The sequence below is a fragment of the Sinocyclocheilus grahami genome, unplaced genomic scaffold (assembly GCF_001515645.1).
Source record: "Sinocyclocheilus grahami isolate Dianchi unplaced genomic scaffold, SAMN03320097.WGS_v1.1 scaffold68.1, whole genome shotgun sequence".
Lineage (NCBI taxonomy): Eukaryota > Metazoa > Chordata > Actinopteri > Cypriniformes > Cyprinidae > Sinocyclocheilus > Sinocyclocheilus grahami.
The window spans coordinates 683,004-702,864 of record NW_015505247.1 but is presented as its reverse complement, the minus strand read 5'-3'; the positions used below and the strand labels follow the sequence as shown (position 1 = coordinate 702,864).

Here is a 19,861-nt window from a genome sequence, read left to right as displayed (position 1 = left end):
GCAAGATCCTGTTTGTGTTGATTGCAACTTAAATTACTTTTTCTTCTCCTTAAATATACATGTATACCAATATATATACATTTTTCTTCATATAGAAACTGTATCAGCATCTCATAAATTGTAACTTTATGTTCCAGGACTATTAACTCCGTATACTAGAAAGCAATACAATTTAGATGGTTATAGAATGTTCAAAACTGAAACTATTTAAACCACTTGCAAAGTTTTAAAGAAACCATGTCAGAAATAAGAGTGTTTGCCGGGTTAGTCACTGTGGCCCTAGAAAGCATTTTTCATTCTACTCACTAACGACAGATTTTTTTCTATGTAACATTTTAATTACATACAACCCTTACAGAAATTACAACTATATTACATAGACATAATCATAATTACATCAAAGTACAGAAAGGTCTTCATTTTTTTTAATATATGCAGTGTATATGACCTTTAAAAAAAGACAAAAAGCCCTTTACATTGGATGTGATCAACCAAAATAAAATGATCCAAGTAAGAAGCCATATAGAGATAAACAATAGCAATTTTTTGCGTACAAATTTCCCTTAAATGGGGTCGAAAAATTGTCAAAATTGTTGGCCCATCACATGCACAAAATTATTTACATTTTTCTTAAACTCAGGCATTTTAACATTACATATGAGAATCTGCAGGAGCCATTTGTGCTCATTTAGTTTTTCAGAATATAGCACAACAATACAGAAGAAGAAGAATATCAGTCATTTTGGTTAAAAAAAAGGGAGTACAGAATAAACAGTTTCTATTGTACCTACATTCTGGGAAACAGTCCTGACATTGACATTGAAGAGTTGACTTCAGAAAAACCCAACTTCAACTGTAGGGGTTTTAAATATATTAAAGAAGCAGACTGTCGTTAAAAACAGGCAAATGTTGTTATTCTCCTCAGGCAACAGAAAAAAGGATCTCAGGTATTTTAAAGATAATCCACTAATGTACCTTCATTTATTTTCAGTTTTCAATCTAATTAGAGACAGGGCACTGGTCTTGAGCTTTACTTTACAAATTGTACCGTTTTATTTATTTTTATTATTATTATTTTCTTGTAAACACAAGCATCTCAGAATTATAATGTAACCATGTTTCACCTCAGAAACGTATAATTTACCACTTTAAACAAAAGGCATCAGTATAGGAAAGTACTTTTCATTACCCTCAGATATATTCCAGAGGAGGGCAAGAGCCAAAAGGCATTTTTGTACAAAATGAAAAAATGTATCGTTAAAAGATACACATGCTAAAGACTTAGACAAAACTATTCCATGCGGTCTTAAAGACAACAGACTTTATGGTTTAACTGTATTTACTTCTGCTTGCTTAAAGTTCAATTTCAGTTTTTTTCCTTTCTAAATAATACCCAAACAGCATCCGAAACCTCAAAAGGATAGCTTTAGCCTGCTGTATTCTCCATACGGGAGCTCACAGACACTGTTTGAACCTGGAAAATGGCAGAATTTATTACAATGTCCTGGAAAGCAATATCACAAACCCTGCCTGTTATGAATTCCTTCTAGATTATTGCTTTGAACACTGTAAAGCACTGCAATGAACTATTAAAAACAGTGAAATGAAGATATCGCTTACCAAATAATGGGAAGTTTTTAGTCTGGAGAATGTAGACGTTAACTTAAACATGCACATATGCCGAACACAAACGGCGACTCAGCCACATCTAAGAGATTTAGTGGGTTCAATGGCACTCGGCCAACTCAAGCAATCGGTCCACCAGAAAAAAAACAAGTAACTTGTGCGTCCTGAATTACTCTTGCAGACTCACTTCAATTCTTTTTCCATTTCTCACTCCCCCTGAACACACCAATGTGTGCATATGGGCACACTCACTTTCAAACTCTTGAGCTTCCACTAAACACTGGCAAAGTAAATGAACAGCACCTACATTTCTAGAAGTGCATTCGGCATATGATGTGAATGAAGCAACCATTGCTATTACAAAACGTGATAGTTACATGAACAGGTAGCGCGTTGGGTCCAAAGCTTTGTGCACTTTCTGGGTGGCTCCTGTATGATTTTTCTTCTTGGCGACTCAGATTCACAAACTCCGTCCCATTATAATAACGTCTTTTGGGAATCCCTCCATTTTGGCCACTTCAAAGCAACCCAGTTTGCTATAAAAGTCCAACATCCTTTTGTCCATCTGCCGGACCTCACAGAAAGCACCATGCGAACCTGACAACCGAGGAGGAAAAGATGCGTTTATGAAACTAGGCATTCAAACAAATCACTGCAGCTTTTTATCCTTTAACATGTCAACATAACTATAAACATTTTTGTGCTTACTAAAGTTAAAATGTGGTAAGAGGGGGAAGACCACGGAGATTAAAAGCAGCTTTAATGTACAATGTATTTAAGTAATTACTGGTTAATAACAATGTTAGTACTATAGCAATTAATAACAGTATCATAAAAATAAAGTGCACATGCCACACAACCTAACTTTACCTACCATTAGCTTTCAGTGATGAGAGGAGACATCCCATCATGCTTTTGGCAACACTGGGGTCAGTAACCTTTGCGTGAATGTCCACTTTAATGAGTGATGGGAAGTTACTGAGGAACGATTCTGGTAAGCCTTCCTCCTCCTCCTCATGGAAACTTAGCATCATTTTCTATAGGGAAAAGATTGTTAAAATTTCTAAGGCCTCTAAATTATCAACATGATGTTTTGGTTTTGTCTGAAGGTTAAAAAAATTGTTCAATTAATAAAGTATAATTTCATATGTCAGGCTTTTAAAGGGGTCATGAACTGAGAAATCAAATTTCCCTTGATCTCTTGACATCTAACGGGTCAATGTACTATAAAAACATCCTGTAAGTATCAAAACGTTCTCATTAATTTAAAAACAGCTTTTATTGAAACCAAGCTCAGAAAACAACTCGTTTTGGAATGTGCCACTTTTTAACACCTCCTTCTACATCACTGTCTCTTTAGCCCCGCCCACTGATACACGCTTTGTAGTAGGAAGAGAGGAAATACTAGAGAGACGTGAACACAGGATTACTCCATTAACAGAACCATACAAATGACATTACAATATTACAAGACACTGTGTAGTGTAAATTATGAAAAGTAGTCTTTGAATTGCCTTCCTTGTGATCCTAACATATCTAGATCAGACGGGAGCGCAGTTGCGTCATGTTGCGAATCCTTTTCTCTTTCAGGTCAGAAGTGGCGTGAATGCTTGTATGTCAGAAATAGAGCAGGACATCAGTTTACTGTCGGAGATTTGTTGTGTCAATCTGTGCCGCATCCAGTGTAGAATTGCAGATTATAATGGGTTCTGCCGTCTTTAGCAGTGTTGCGTCGCTCATGTCCGGTGTAAATTAGCAAAGACCTCCACATCGCATCAGTGAAACATTGTTTGTTTGTTTGCTTTACTTTGCTACAGATTAATTTTTAAACAAGACAGTATGATACAGGCTTAGAAAGTAAACGATGATGCAGCGCTGAGTCTAACTAGAGTGGATCCAACAGTAATGTCGCAACACAGAAGTGTGAGTATTGAGTAAACGTGCTTTTACCCCATTGCATTGTCTGTTCTAGACCATTTGATATATATTGAGTATTTATATATTTTTAACCTAAATGACCCATGTTGTTTTCAGAGTGCTTCACAGCAACGTCCATCTGCTATTTTAATAAGCGAAACTGTTAGCCAATCATAGCAGTGGCCGTTTACTTGCGAGTCTTGAATGCTCCCCGCCTATAAAACAGACTGTTCTGCAGAGAGGCTCAAAAACAGGATAGAAAGTAGCTTATTACTACTAAATTATGATGTTCTATTGATGTAAAATCACACTAACATTATAAGTGAACCTCAGAGAACATTATAAACTAATAAAAAAATGCAGTTCATTTTAAGAATGAGTTTGTTTGAGAAGACATGACATACTAACCTCAGCCTCTGACAGGTCCTTCTCTGTGTCTGGCTTGTTGTACTTCTCCTGCATGAATGGAATCCAACTCATCTTGCATTTCGTCACAAAAGGTTTGACATCCACAGTGCCCAGAGCATAACCACAAATACCTTCCTCATCCTCAAGCACAAAGCCATAGTCTGGGCTGAGCGTCAGGAAACCTCCCACTAACCTGCAATGAGGAAGATAATGGAAAACGTTCACTTGTTATTAATCAAGCACCTATAATAATACATTAATGTGACTAACCAAAGTGGAAGTTCAAACCACACCTGTCTCCAATAAGGTCCGGTGACTCATCTGAGAAAAAGATGCCTTCACAGCCCTCAGTGAACATCTCTTTGCAGATCTTGTAGATGGAAGACTAAGAACAGACAGTGAGAAAGTTGCAGTATGTGAAGGCATCTGACAGCTCTGATTCCACAAAGTGCGAGCCCTCCAAGGACTAACAGGTGGACCAGACTGCTATTTCAGCAGAATGCTTCAGATGTGCTGCAAATAAACCTAAAAGCACAGCTTAAACTGGGACACCTCAGCTGGGAATACAAGCAGCCAATTGCAACGTTTTATTTAGAGCATCAACAGAGTTTTCATACTACAGACAGCTTGCCAAGGAAAAGCCATGTCCTCAACAAGTACAAAATTAACATCTGTACAGCTGTGCACAGGTTACAACTTCGCTTAGTTGCAATGTAAATGGACACCAAGTTACAAATTATGCACTACTAAGTCTTTGTATTGCACCATTAAACTTATTTGAAATGGAACTCTATAAACAGCAGATTGGTTGAATTGCATCAATAATGCAATGCTCATTCTTTACCCGATTTAATTTAATCCTTTAGACATATATGTTGACATTTTTTTTTACACTTATTGACATTTTAAAAAGAGTGAACATTATGTAAATAAATGACTTATTAGCTGCTCTTCAACACAAACTGAATTATTTGTATCAGTATTTATTGATCCTTATTAATTTCAAATACGGTTTCTGAATGTTATTTATATTCATTATTTACATATATGCTATTTGCAAAATGCCTACTGTAGAAACTTATTTTTAATTAGTTACATGAAGCAAAAGGACCAACCTTAACAATATAAACTGAAAATCACCTTATTTCTACACAACTTCTGCTTATGAATTTGAAAGCTGTTTTTGGATCATTGATGGTAAATGTCATATTATACGACTATGCAATTATTTTATGGAAAGCTTACAAACAACTAGCTACATTCTGCCTTAAGAACAAATAATGCAACCAAGTTACAGTACAGGAGGTAGTTACAAACTAGCTAGTTACATGTCCCTAGAATGGACTTTATTTTTTAATAACTTACAAATGGCTGGCGCAACCCTAACCTGGTGACTAGTATTTAATAAAATTGCATACACAATTTTTGAAAATATAAAATAAAACGGCTGATATCAGTGGTTAGATGCCCAGCCAAAACCTACCTCATCTTTGGGAAAGTAAGGCCTTATAGTATAGATTTTGGAAGTTGGCATTGGTGGCGGTGGCTGGTAGAAAAGATCATTTGCCCCATCAATTGGCAACAGTCTCTGCGAAGACCAAAGCAAAAGTATTGTACAGTTTAGAATTTCTCTAGGTTTGACCATGTGACTGCACTGCTACTGAAACTTTAGCTTCTGTTTACCTGCTCTAGCTGAACTGACCTCACACAATGGAGCTGAACAAGAATGTGCCTAATATCGGCATGGAAATAAACTGCTTCACAAGTGAAATGGCTCCTATGTTGGTCAGTGTACAGCAAGAGCACGTAAACATTATACATAAGATATGCACCAATGAAAATCATTTCCACCTTTTTTTTCTGAGAAAAAACAAAATTAAACAAAATTGCGCAGGCTTGGTCTGAGAAAGGCTTAACTGGCTAAAGGAGATGCTCCTTTCCCGCTCTTTTTCGCTGCGCAAGAACTTCCTGTAGAGAAAAGGATGAAGCTGGCGCGCAAAGCAAAACTCCATGACCAAATATTTCCAGATTAAAACATTTTCCTTGACAGACTATTTAAAATATATTTAATTTAGACTATTTAAGCTGAATCATTCTGAGATGTTAAGTATGCAGAGGTTATGAATTAGTAATAATTTGTTCATGGAGCTTTGAGTAGGCTCGCAGTTGCACACGCAAGCGCAGTGTTGTGGACGCAGGCGCAGACAAAATGTGGTGATAATTTTTGCGCTGTTTCCTGCAAAGAAACAAGATGTCATAAAATAAAACCTAGCCATGCCGCGCTGTCGCAAGCGCAGAGGGAAAAGCAGCATCTCATTTGGACAGTTGCTGAAAGAAATCAAAATTTATGCTGAGTTAGAAAACACCATCACCCCAAACACTGGATCTGACAGTAACCGTTTGACCCATTTCAATTTACACTTCAGAAAAAAAGCCTAAGTGGCTCTCAACACCCCTTCGTTTTTCTATGCAGCTGCTGACAGCTCACCTTAAACAGACCAACCCGTAGCGTTTTGCAACCATACCAACATCTAAAACAAACGAAAATATATCTTCGTGAAACATTTTTCTGGTAATTCAATATTGGATACCTGGAACTCTCCTGCTAGACCGCCCCTAAAGGCCCAGGGCTCTTGGTCGCCACTTAAGAACTGTGCTGACGACTGACTACGACACCCTGTTGAGATCAGATCCAAGCGGAGAACATTATGTGAGGGGCTTTCTGGCATAATGAGGGGGAAGGGGTATAGGGTAGAGGTGTCTTATTTCCAAATAACGTCATTGAAAATAAATGTAGATACTACAATCACGGAACACACCTCAAGATTAACAACAGTTAAAACTGCAGATATCTTCTGCCTAGGGCTCAAGCAGCTTAAGCTTACAATGACAGAGGGCTTACACTGACTACAATGCAGGATTTGGGCGCATTACTGAAACGATTCATTTCTCACATAATTCTTAAGCATTTAGAATTAAGTACGATTTGTGATGCAATCTAGGATGAGGTACTAAAGCACTAGCTCTTCAACTAAATAATGCTGCTAGTCTGTTTTGAAGAAATTAGACATTTAAGAATTATTGGCTCTGTCACTTTTCCTACATTTTAGACTGCTTGTTTGGTGATTTTGTTAGTTATACATCATCAGTTTGCTCGCTGGTACTAAATAAGCTTCAGCTGTTTAAGCCCTCTGAATTCTAACTTGAATCTGAAGTCACATTTAGACCTATCTGCCTTGTCACATGACTATCAAGCGTTCTTCATCGGCCACCACCGTGGACATTTTCTTTGATTGATTAAAAATTCATCATATAATCTTACATGATCGATGGAGCAGATCTGGACCCTTCATGGGCAAGTTTCAAAATAAAAAGCTCTGATTCAAAAGTCTGCAACAACTGAATCTTTCCAGTCACTACGCCTGCTTGCTCCTGCAGCAGATAACTAAGACAAAATTGGGTGCTTTTCATTGCTCTTAAGAAGACACAAGCTCTATAGTGCAATTGGAATCCATTAGTTTCTAAACAACAGTACCAATGTGAGGGATGAGGACTCAGCGTCATGTAACAAGACAAATGCAGCGCAGATTCAGGAGACAAAGTTCTCCTGTTTTCAATCAAGTTGATCATACTTTAAACACATCCTGTGGTGAAATGGCAGGACACATAACACACCATCTGAGGGGAATTTTACCACTTCCTTTCCTTTTCCATTTTAATATTTTTATTTATCCAGAAAATGATTCTCTGTATAACTTGTTAACGGAATAGTTTTACTATGGAGGTGTGTTTAGATGACTGAGGCAAGGGTATTACTTTTCCCCTAAGTTGGTGTGGTTTTTTGCTGGTCTGAGCCATTTCAATTGGGCCTACTGATAGAAACAAAAACCATGTTAGAGCTGCCAGAGAAAAGAATTGGGGGGTTAACAACTAACACTTGAGCTATCGCAGTGCAAATGTGACTTCATCCAAAACCTTTCCTTTCCTGAGACACTGAAAAAAATCATTTGGACACATTATGAAAAAGAAAATATATCCATAAAACCCCAAAAAGAAAACTGATAATCGCAGCACTGTGCATACATCGGGCACTGTCCATCCAATAGCAGTACAAACTTGTGCTGAGGATTCTTCCAGCTGTACATAATGAAGGGAAAAGATAATAAAAGAGCTCATTAGTAACTGATCTCAGCACAACAGCAGTGAGCCGCTGACTGAATGCCATCTGCACTGCTTTGGACAGTGTAGAAATGCTGGCTGGCCTGGCTGAAAACTCACAGGGATTTGGACTGTCTGTGCAAACAGAGGCTGAAAAGCATATTGAGAGGAGACAGTCCACACAAAAAACAAATAAATCAACGTTAAAGGAACAGTTAAATCAACATCACATTTGTCTTCTCAAATAAAGAGAAGCCTTTATGGGTGTTCTAATAAAACAAGTCAAATGTTTGATTCAGATTCTATAAAACACCCTCATTAGTGCGGCATATTATACACTTGATTTTCCCCTCTATCAGCTAATGACAACTTAGATGTGGCATGCCAGTTTTGGTTGCTGCCTGCTGTGTTGCTTTGTTATAAAGCTGGACAGAAACCTGCGAATGAAATGTGGTTACTAAGGTAACTCAGGCCATGCTGGTGCTATAATTACACAACCAACTTCCAACAAAAACCTCATTTAGAGCAGAATCCATTACTCTAACTGTACTGTAGTGATGCCCAGAAGCTATATGGATAACAAACATGGGCATTCTCAGTAAGTGACAGGTCTCTCAATAAAATCATCATAAATAATAGGGTTGGCTAATGACCCAAGTGCTTAGATAAGAGACTCTTCAGTTTGCTGACTGCACAAATGTATTTAGGATCATGAGAACTGTGTACAGTTCACTGGAATGTAGTGTCAAGTGTTTTCTGACCAGACCAGTTCAGTTAGAGTAAAGCATACGCCGAGGTTGTTTGAGGAGTAACTTCCTATAATGCTCATAATCAGCATATATGGTAAAAGAAAACCCATCATATATAAAGCAATCATTCATGATGCACCAGAATAGCCTTACATAGGCTTGCATTCTAAAATCGCATGCGCGGCGCGCTAGGGCGTAAAGGGCCTATTTTCCTTCACGATCACACCCTTGATCGAAAGAGATTGCAACAGATGTTGCCAAGTTAACGCGCATTGATACTGAATGCACAGCAAGCAGCAGGACCCACCCTGGCAACTGTGACCACAGCCATCCAATTCATTCTACCTGATTGAGTGGCCTGAAGGAGAGGCACTGGCTAGCAATGAGGACAGCATCCAGTCAGTAGAGGAAAACAGTATTTACATAATACATGAAAATAAGTAAGAAAAAGAGTGTACACTAGACTGAATTTCCATAAATGGCAAGCTTGGCCCAAGAAATTTCAGTAGCGCATGTGAGTGAGAACTAAGGTCTTACAATTGAGTAGAAAAGTGTTAATTTACTCTCTCAAGTCTAAAAATATGCTCTGCCATCTGTTAAGAAAGGCATTTTGAGCACCTGAAATCTTAATGACACTATACAACGGTGCAATGCATGAAGTGTAGATGTGAATATTTAAAAATAAACTGATGACTACTGAAATGAGTGCTCATTGTTTTTGGATTCTACTGAATAACGGTCAAGTATTTCATGGGTTCAGTGTGGTTAAAATGCCCTGAGAAACAGTAAAGAGATGTCGCCATACCTACCTAACCACTGAACAAATGATTTCAACATTGAGATGATACTCTTTATATCCCAGATATAGGGATACAGGTCATAAAGAATGGTCCTGTTGACTGAGTTGGAGAGTCTGGTGAACATCTGGATCACAGAGCAGCACATCTCCTCAAATATTTCCGCTCTGGATTGCCATTCAGCTACCTATGTGAAACATATGAATACCATCTTTATCATAACCACACTATCAAATGTCTGCTGCTTCAAAACAGCTCAGCAACAACTGCTAAAAATGTGTAATCACCCACAAAGCGAGTATTTTGTTCTTATCATAAAGGCACCACCATGTGGTGAAAATAATCACAGCACTTCCACCATTTTGTGGAATCAACCAACTCAAAAGAATGATTAACTCACAAATCAGACAAGGGTGTTTTACCCTACACAAGAGCAACATTTAACCTATGAAATACTTTAGTCTGAAGCAGCAATTAAAATAAAAGTACATTCATTCTAGGAATTGATTAATCTTAATATTATATTTATCTCCATGACTTTCTGGACTAGATAAACACAATTTTTAAAAGTTTCCCATGACCATGGAAGTAAAGAGTTTTTGTTCAGCCTGATGTGAAAAGATACCTAGTTGTATAAAAGTACTACATATTGATCAGATTCATCAAAACCTTGTTTTTAAATATGACATTTCTCACCTTCTCTGGATCCTTTGCTTTGGAGTTAACACTGACATAATTGCTATTGGCTCTCAACCAGTTAAACTCTTTCAGCATCTGTACTGCTTTAGGACCGTGTTCGTACGGCAGGTAGAAGAGTTCAGCTAGCAGGATCAGATCCTCCAGAGTAAGTGGCTCAGCAGTAAAGAGTGGCTTCTCACTGAGGCCTGGAACAAACACTTCCTTAATGAGCTGATCATCAGTCTGCATCGGTGCAATGTCGCTGCCTGAATCCTCTTGAATGGACATCTCTGGGGACTTGGACTCTGTCAGGCTCTCTTTGTCTGTGTCCATGGGCTTGAGATCTTCTGTCATTTTAGCCTTGACAATCTCTGTGAGGATCTGGTTGACATTTTTAGTGTCCTCCACCTCGTCGTGTTTCTCTACGACCATCTCCATGGGTTCTTCATCAGACTCCTTCTTCTCCACCTCCACCTCCTCTTCTTTGCCGAGCACATGCGGTTCATCACTAAGGGGCACAGCTGGACTCATGATGGGCTGTTGGAAGACTGTAGTCACTGTAGTGGAAATGCCCAGACTGGGTGCAGTGAGCACAGGAACATCTATAGAAGTGCTTTTAGTTCCACTGTGAGGAACCTGCCGACCTGCAACAGAGAAAGAAAGATTAAGAAACAAAGGTTAAGATAATGTTACCAAATTCAAAACATACACGATCATGTTACAAAATATCACACAAAGAAGAAATAGTTACTGTTGTACTGATGAGGCACTCCAAACTCGCTCAGCCACTCAGTGAGAGCCAGCTTGAGCGCGATCTGCGGGCTGTAGAGGATGTCTGTTTCTAGCTCCTCATCACTGCCCTCATTTTCCAGCTTTATCTGGATGGACACAGTGCTGTCTTCACTGTCCGCTAAACACAAAAACAAGAAGGTATGAAGCTACAACCATACTAGATTAAATACACAAATATGATATAATGTTGTCAATCTTGATCAAAAATATGAGCACTTCGTAAAAAAAACAGCACTCTGCCGTAACTTTTTTGGTAGAACATCAAATAATAAAGTACAATTCATAAGGAAAAATCCATATCTGAATATTAGCTGTTCTAGGAATATAAATCTGTGTCAAAATATTAGCGTTTTTTTAAAGAGTCAGCAAGAAACAGAAATTGCAATTGTCTTTTCTATTGTGAAGTACATCCGAGTGAGACGGCTTCTCAAATGAGAAAAAAAAAAAAAAAAAGTCTCATTCCATTGGATCATTGTCATTTGCTAATTGCTGTGATTTTATGAGAGTGACAGGATGGATTATTGCCCAGCTCTTTCAACTATGTCCATGTTTTGGATTACAGATTATGAGGGCACATGAATAAAAAAATAAATAAGATCTGCATATATATATATATATATCTTTTATAATTTATTTTTTATCATTTATAACTTATTTTTTGTCCTTACAATGAAAGTATATTGGAACCGAAAATGTTCGAAGATAATCTTATGTTCACCAGAAAAAAGAATAACGTGAGGGTGAGTAAATTACAGCATTTAAATTTTTCATTGAACTTACCTTTAAAGAGGTATGCTAATTTTTATACATAAACATTATAAAAACAATGTTTCCATAAAGACATACTTACTCATGACAACATCTTTTCTCACTCCATTCATGTTAGACTTGTACCACGTGGCTAACGTGTGAATGGCCACAAAATTAGACTCAAATTCACAGTTGGGGTTGGTGAGGACTCCCTTCAGCCGAGGGATGAGTTCTGTGGACCTGCCTTTATAAGGCCCCAAGAAAAGTCTCTTCTGATCGTAGTCATTAGCATGAATATTGTCCCAGATGACAGGAGCTCTCCTCAGTATCTTTGTGACTTCTTCAATAGATTCAACACTTATGTCTTTAGAAACTACCTTGGGACCTGTCAAACATGCAAAAGCATTTATAAAATCCACAAGAGAGCAAACTATTAGTCCAGTCCCCTCAATGAAAACACAACTTACCTGTCCACAGCACCTCAATACCAGGAAGCAGCTTTTCACCTATTGTGTGCAGGTAAGGCGACTGTGACACATTTGGATAACAAAATGTTCCGCAATACTCTGAAAACAAGGAAACATTAAATAATTATGAGATGGTATAAAATAGAAACAATACATTAGATAGCATCACACAAAGCAGCATGGTTAGTTAATAATAATAATAATAATATTATCCATCTTACCTGTGGGGCAAAATAAAAATATTTCAGGCTCTCCCAAATACTGGAAGATCTCATTGGTGATAGACACTTGAGCATGTGCAAAGGAGCTGAATACCTCCTTGTCAGCTGGACACATGTTATGATCAATGTCATCAAACAGTAAGGCAAAGGACTTGCACCCAAAATGAGAGACCTGCACAAAAGACAGACAGAGATCGAGGATGTAGGTCATAAAAACACTGACCCCAGTGCTTATAAAGCTTCTGAATAGGTTCATTCTCACCTGGTCTAACTTCCTTTTAAGTGTCGACACTTCCTTCTGATTTGAGAATGTAATGTCCAGGCCAGGGGAAATGGCATAAATGAACTCAACCCCATGCTCTTTAGCAGCACTTATTAAAGTTGTGAGTTGCTCTTTAAAAGAAAAAGAGAGAGGACATTAGACTCATAAACTTTTGCCAAATAAAGCATAACGACTGGTACCTCTTTAAAGAGCATGAATTATTATTATTATTTAAAAAAAAATATATATATATATAAAAATCACCTGCTTCCTCAACAGAATACATTTCTCTCCAAAACATTCTGTGTTTGTAGTCATCTTTTGGGGCATACAGATAGGTGTTCAAACCCCATTTCTGCTGCCTGAAACACATCAAATACAAGATATATAATTTTTTTAGGTTAAACACTCAAAAACATACTAGCGATTACAATAGCAAGACTTGTCTAAAAGTGTCAATACCAGAAACAGATTTATTGCCAAGTATGCTTCCACACCTTATGTATTTGGCAGCTTCCAATACACAGAAAAGTATTATCTATCTATCTATATCTAATACACACACACACAACTACATAAATAACATACACAATAGACAAATTTACAGGGAAAAATGTATATACAAAATTATGCTAGGTAATATGAATCAGAAAGGGACAGTATATTTGCACGTTCGCACAATACCTCCTGAAAAGCTCTTTTCTTTGCTCCATAGTCCACGGCCGTCCATAGAAACCTGTGGTGAACAAAATAAGAAAAACAAATGGTTGTGACAAACGCAGCATTTTTCACAAACAGATGCTACAGTCAATCAACACCTAAGCAATATATAAATATGATGTTTTCTAGCAATGTATGTAACTAACTGGACTCATTTTAACTGTTGAATTGACTTTTATGTTTGATAACATAACGTTGGATGTGTCTAAATTTGCTCACCCTCTACAACACCGGTGATGAATTTCCTGCGGCCTGTTCTCTCAACCCCGATACTGGGCTCGTCCAGTGGACACTGCGTATCCGCAACAGCTTCGCTTGGTACTGGATTTGCTTCATTTTCTGGCTGTGACGACTCGATTATTTTGTCTTTCTGAACCATTTTGAATTGTACTTATTAATTTCTGTTGGAAATATCGGTCTAGTCGCCAGCCAAAGCTTTTCTTCCGCAGGAACACAAACCCGTCCCCCGACTCACTCACTGTTACTGGGTTAGCAGGCCATTGAGTCACCAGCAGGAGAGGAATTCTATCGGATGCAGATTATCTGCATGAACTACCTGCAGATTGCGTCGGAAACAAACACGACAGTCATTCACGCAACGTTACAGTGCTAAAAGCTTTCTGGACTACTAAACTATATCTGGAGTGTACCCGTCTTTCAACGATGTCAGAACCGCCAATTAGCATTACCCGGTGTTTTCTCTAATAGCTTTTGTCGAGTCGCCTTACATCATGCGCTAGTCATAAATTAATGACATTTAAGCTTACTGTACACCTGCATCGCGACTTCAAATGAATCCCGTCAGTGTAACGTTCATCGACACTGTTTAATTTTGTACTCTTCTTCCTGTTTACACTTACTGCGCAGACTCAGAAAACTGGTTTGAACCAGTAAAGGACGGTTTGTGAGTCTGAAAACAAATCTCTTAAAGGGACAGCGAGAATGTCAGCTCTCGTCCAGCCTGAATGAAAATGGGGGATGGCAGCCAGTTCATTTAATTCATCCTATAATGATTTTGGATACGTTTTATATAAATATACGTGTATATGTATTAGTAAAAAAGAGCTTTGTTGTGTTGCGGAACCAAATCAGAGACACACTGACAGTATCGTTGTCTCTTTGCATTAAAAAAACTATAAAGACCAAATATTTAATAGATGTATACAATTTTCTTTTGTATCTTTAACCCAATGTCCGTTTTCTTGTTTATTAATCATTGTATTGTATAAAGTTAGTGTTCTCTGAATAAAAAAGTACGGTGCTTTCTCTAATAGCTTTTGTCGAGTCGCCTTACATCATGCGCTAGTCATAAATTAATGACATTTAAGCTTACTGTACACCTGCATCGCGACTTCAAATGAATCCCGTCAGTGTAACGTAACGTTCATCGACACTGTTTAATTTTGCACTCTTCTTCCTGTTTACACTTACTGCGCAGACTCAGAAAACTGGTTTGAACCAGTAAAGGACGGTTTGTGAGTCTGAAAACAAATCTCTTAAAGGGACAGCGAGAATGTCAGCGCTCGTCCAGCCTGAATGAAAATGGGGGATGGCAGCCAGTTCATTTAATTCATCCTATAATGATTTTGGATACGTTTTATATAAATATACGTGTATATGTATTAGTAAAAAAGAGCTTTGTTGTGTTGCGGAACCAAATCAGAGACACACTGACAGTAATCGTTGTCTCTTTGCATTAAAAAAACTATAAAGACCAAATATTTAAAAGATGTATACAATTTTCTTTTGTATCTTTAACCCAATGTCCGTTTTCTTGTTTATTAATCATTGTATTGTATAAAGTTAGTGTTCTCTGAATAAAAAAGTACGGTGCCCGTAAGGTGACATGTTCGGTTCACTTATGGCGCTTTTCCACTGCGTGGCACGACTCGGCTCAGTACGGCTCGGTTCGGCTTGCATTTCCACTGCAGTTCTTCAGTACCACTTTAGAGTGGGCGGGATTATTCACATGTAGTTATAGTTGCGCCGCCTCTACTGCCACGACTCCTAAAAAACCTTTTTATTCCGCGTCGCCCCATCAAGCTCTCGCCGGATCCGCTCCTCTGCTATCAACGAGAGGACCGTCTGTACTTCCGCAACAGATAACAAAGCTTTTTGGTTGTTTAAAAAACAGTTGCGTTCGGACCTTCGCTGGCTGTGCTGATTTAAATCTAGCGCTTCTGTTGTGTTTGTGTCGCAAGTTCAGTGACGCAGGTAGTGACGATTCTCTCCGGCCAATCCGTGATCAGCAGAGTTTACACGTCACGGTTTGGTAACGGTACGGTTCACTTGGAACCCCAACCGCGGTGGTACTAGAAAAAGTACCAGGTACCACCCAGTGGAAAACCCCCTAAAAGTGAACCGTACCGAGCCGTACCGTACCGTACCGTGCAGTGGAAAAGCGCCATAGTTTTGTCGTGGCCACAACATATTAACTCGTGGGATAATATGTTGTGGCCACGAGGTCATTTGGTCGAGGTAACGCATCCTTATGTCCTGGCCTCCAGATGCTATGTTGAGGGAACACATAACCTACTTTTCTCGTGGTCACGAGTTTAATGCGTAAACAAACCTGCGTGACCATAGCAACCGGGATCATCAGAGATGGATTCATTAACATTTTATTTAGAATTAAGAAATTATTATATTATTTATTATAGACATTATTATATTAACCATAGGCCTTGACCGGACTGTATTACGTGCGATAGTCAGCATTCAATTGGAAGTTTTTCATGAATGTTACATAAAGTGCATAATATAAAATAGGCCTACAATAAAACATTTTTATCCATCCTACAGTCTTGTAAGTCCATTAACTGGTCGTCTTTTCCCCGTAATATTTGTATATTATTATTATTATTTCCTGACTAAACATCCATAAATTTAATTATACGAGACGCATGTCATTTGATTAATTTAAGACTAGTTAAACAGAGAAAAAGCAGATAATTTTTTCTTATTTTCTTGCATCACAGCAGTTTAAAAAAAAGTGTTAAAATGCTGTTTTACCTGTGGTGATGCAAGAAAATCTGCTATATATATTTAACTGTTAAATCGATCGAATGTCATGCGTTTATTTTTAAAAACACAAAGTGAAGATAAGTTCACGTTCTGAAAATAAATCACATTTTGTTGCTTTGCAGCTTGAAATGAAGACGGACAGTTTTTGTTTTATCCAGCTGTTTACTCAGTGCAACTTATAACATCCAAGTGAAACACCAACATGTCAGAGAAAAAATTTTTAATAAAATGACTGAGTTGGAAAATGAACACCCCCTTGTGTCAGTATTTTGTCAAACCACCTTTTGCTTTAATTACAGCCTTGGGATATGTCTGTTGGGATATGTTGTCTCTACCAACTTTGCACATCTAGACTGCAATATTTGCTCATTCTTCTTTGCAGAACTGCTCAAGTTCAGTTCAGTTTGATGGTGAGTGTTTGTGGACTGCAGACTAATTCGGCGTGGAGGCCAAATAATTCTGATCAAGACTACTGCAATGCTCTGCTGGACAGCGTTCAATCCAGCACAATTAGAGAATTAGACAAAACAGAGATGATCCAGAACACAGCTGTGCATCTGGTCTTCAATCAACCAAAAAGCACCACCAGCTCCCTGCTTCAGATTTATGGCTGTTATTGGCCTTATAATTCTGCATATAATCATACAGACACCATATTCTCATGTAGCCTAACACCAGCTTGAAAGCACTGCAAACTCATCTGAAATTGACCCATGACATGCAATTCACCTAAATTTAAACAGTTCTTGGTTTTCTGTAAAATGAGACCCCCCTTTATTTCTACACTAATCGATATGTTGCTTATTTGGACGACATTGACAAATGTTATGTGAATGTTGCAAAGGTCTGTTCAAGAGAGAATGACACACAGACTTTTAATCTCAAAAGAGACACAAGAAAGACACAAGGTTTATTTAGGTTGAAATAAATGCAGCATTATAAACCTGTTTACCCCAACAATGTTTCCATTCAATTCCTTTTAAAATGTATCCAACATTCAGCAATTCAGATTAAACATTTAAATAAATGTAATCCTTTAAAAAAAATGTATATTATTTCATTCCACAGTTTTATTATATTTCATGATCCTTTTTTTTCTTTCTTTTTACATTTTTCTTACAAATCATCACTTCAATAGAAGGTGTAAACTTGCAGAAACAAACGAAAACAGAGAAAAACAAAAACAACCAAAAACAGTAATTGAGAGGCAACACTGGAAGTGTGGGGCAGCATTTTGCTCAGAGGTAATCGGCCTTTTTTCCTGTTGCTTGATTAATCGTTACCTTTTCAGGTTCCTCTGAGCCTGCTTGAGTAAAGTGTCGAAGTCTAGTGCATCAAATTTGCCTTTTGTAGGCCGTGGATTGTAGTCCCGGTTTGAATCTGAAAGATCAAAAAGACACTGTAGCATCTGGAGGCTTTAACAGGAATGTTTTTAAAAGACTGTAAATGAGTGGTGCACCGAAATTTCACCAACCAGAAATATCCAGCAGAAACAAACATCAACTATTGCCCTAAAGTTACAACATGTAAATGTGTCAGCAGTCTAGATGCACTTAACGGTGACCAAAAATGATGCTAGAATAGCGATGTGTAAAATCTGAATCAGAAATGGAGAGGCTACGCGTTGCTGAAGAATTTTATTACGACTGGTTTCATTTATCACCTGAGAACACGACACCCTGAACAGAATACAGTGAGGAATATATTTATTTGATCCCCTGCTGATTTTGTAAGTTTCCCCACTTACAAAGAAATGAAGGGTCTGTAATTTTTAGGGTAGGTTTATTTTAACGTATAGAGACAGAATACCAACCAAAAAAATCCAGAAAAAACACATTATATAAAGGTTAGAAATGGATTTGCATTTCAGTGAGCGAAATAAGTATTTGATCCCCAACCAACCAGCAAGAATTCTGTCTCTCACAGATTGGTTATGTGCCCATGTGGATAAGGATGCACCGAATGTTCGGCAACCGAAATTATTTGGCCGAAAACAGCCACAAAAAAAAAAAAACCTCTTTCGGTGTTCGGCCCAATAAATCGTACCGAACAATGATATGACGCGATCAAATAGCAAGCAGCGTAGAGTGAGAGGCGCGTACGCTTTATTATGCAGCACACAAGTCCGCAGTGTGGAAGCATTTAAACTGTCGGAGAAAGACGCAAAAATCATTACAAGCACCATCAGAGACTGTTTAGGACTGCATCGCATGTCTTCGATGAGAAGAGGAAGGGGTGATTGTTGCTGGTTACTGTATGATGATTGAAATCGCGAAATGGCCTTAAACAATTAGTAAATAAACTGCTGAACGCTTCGGTTACTATCGTAACCTCGGTTCCCTGAGAGCGGAGAAAACGCATGTAAATCCCCTATGCGCTTAGCCGAAGCAAGGGCAAGAAGTAGTGCAGTTTTGAGCGATAGCTCCTTCATATCAGCGGATATACTAAAGGCTCGAATGGTGGTTGTGAAAGAGCTCTTAACACCACCTCTAGGTCCCAGGGCTGGACTGAAGGCGGACGTGGGGGATGCAATCTTCTCGTTCCCTTAAGAAAACTCACCACCAGCGTGTGCTTACCGATCGATTGCCCGCCCAGCGGGGAACGAAATGAGCCACATAGACTTTCAGTGTTGATGGCAGAGATCCACTATCCAGTCTGTACTGTAGAAAATGCAGCACATCCGACACGGAGCAAGCAGCCGGGTCGATATGAACATCATGGCACCATTTCACAAACACTCCCCATTTCAGAGCATACAAACGCCTCGTGGAGGGCGCCCGTGCCTCCGAGAGCGTGTCGAGCACACGAGAATGCAGAGCATTCAGCTCCTCTGATATCCCCGAAGCAGCCACACATGAAGGCTCCATAACTCCGGGTTCGGGTGCCACACCGAGCCGCTCGCTTGAGACAGCAGATCCTTCCTGATGGGGATCGGCCAGGCCGGCGCCACCAGCAGCTCTGTCAGGTCCGGGAACCAAGGCTGGTTCGGCCAGTTCGGGGCGATGAGTATCACCGAAGCCCCCTCCTCCCTGATCTTGCATAACACCAGTGGCAATATCTTGATTGGAGGAAACGCGAACAGCCTGGCTGCTGGCCAGTGCGATGTCAGAGAGTCCCCCTCCAGCGGGGAGTGAGACAGGGAGAAGAACAGCGGGCAGTGCGCATTCTCGCTCGTGGCGAACAGATCCACCTCCGCTCTCCCGTAGCAGGTCCAAATCATCCGAACCGACTCGGGGTTCAACCTCCACTCTCCTTGAGGAATCCCCTTCCTCGAAAGCATGTCCGCCCCGCG

The 19,861-nt window shown here is 38.9% G+C and overlaps 2 protein-coding genes across 3 annotated transcripts in view; both read right to left on the bottom strand.

Annotated features, from left to right (window-relative positions):
• Positions 1–324: 324 nt before the first annotated feature.
• Positions 325–14,430, bottom strand: oga (O-GlcNAcase). Of its 2 annotated transcripts, XM_016272166.1 has the most exons (17): positions 13,765–14,430; positions 13,510–13,561; positions 13,090–13,187; positions 12,826–12,956; positions 12,564–12,735; positions 12,343–12,441; positions 11,976–12,260; positions 11,085–11,243; positions 10,352–10,977; positions 9,668–9,842; positions 8,035–8,088; positions 6,543–6,628; positions 5,435–5,539; positions 4,245–4,336; positions 3,952–4,144; positions 2,501–2,663; positions 325–2,223 (listed from the first exon to the last, which is right to left on the bottom strand). In XM_016272166.1, the coding sequence occupies exons 1-17, from the start codon at positions 13,922–13,924 to the stop codon at positions 2,087–2,089; spliced, it is 2,787 nt and encodes a 928-aa protein (XP_016127652.1). In that variant the 5' UTR covers positions 13,925–14,430; the 3' UTR covers positions 325–2,086. The 2 variants fall into 2 exon arrangements, with proteins under 2 accessions (XP_016127652.1, XP_016127653.1); XM_016272167.1 differs by lacking the exon at positions 8,035–8,088.
• Positions 14,431–17,034: 2,604 nt separating this feature from the next.
• LOC107585240 (peroxisome proliferator-activated receptor gamma coactivator-related protein 1-like) overlaps positions 17,035–19,861 on the bottom strand; it is an 18,121-nt gene continuing 15,294 nt past the window's right edge. The window contains exon 14 of the mRNA XM_016272165.1: positions 17,035–17,949. Within this exon, the coding sequence (XP_016127651.1) occupies positions 17,849–17,949 (101 nt within the window). The 3' untranslated portion in view covers positions 17,035–17,848. The remainder of the gene's footprint in view (positions 17,950–19,861) is intronic.

Coding starts and splice junctions, on each gene's coding strand:
- oga (XM_016272166.1), bottom strand. CDS start 13,924: ATGGTTCAGAAAGACAAAATAATCGAGTCGTCACAGCCAGAAAATGAA. Junction 11,244..11,975: donor GAGAAAAGATGTTGTCATGA/GTAAGTATGTCT, acceptor TTTTGTGTTTAG/CGGACAGTGAAGACAGCACT. Junction 9,843..10,351: donor AAGCAAAGGATCCAGAGAAG/GTGAGAAATGTC, acceptor TGTTTCACATAG/GTAGCTGAATGGCAATCCAG.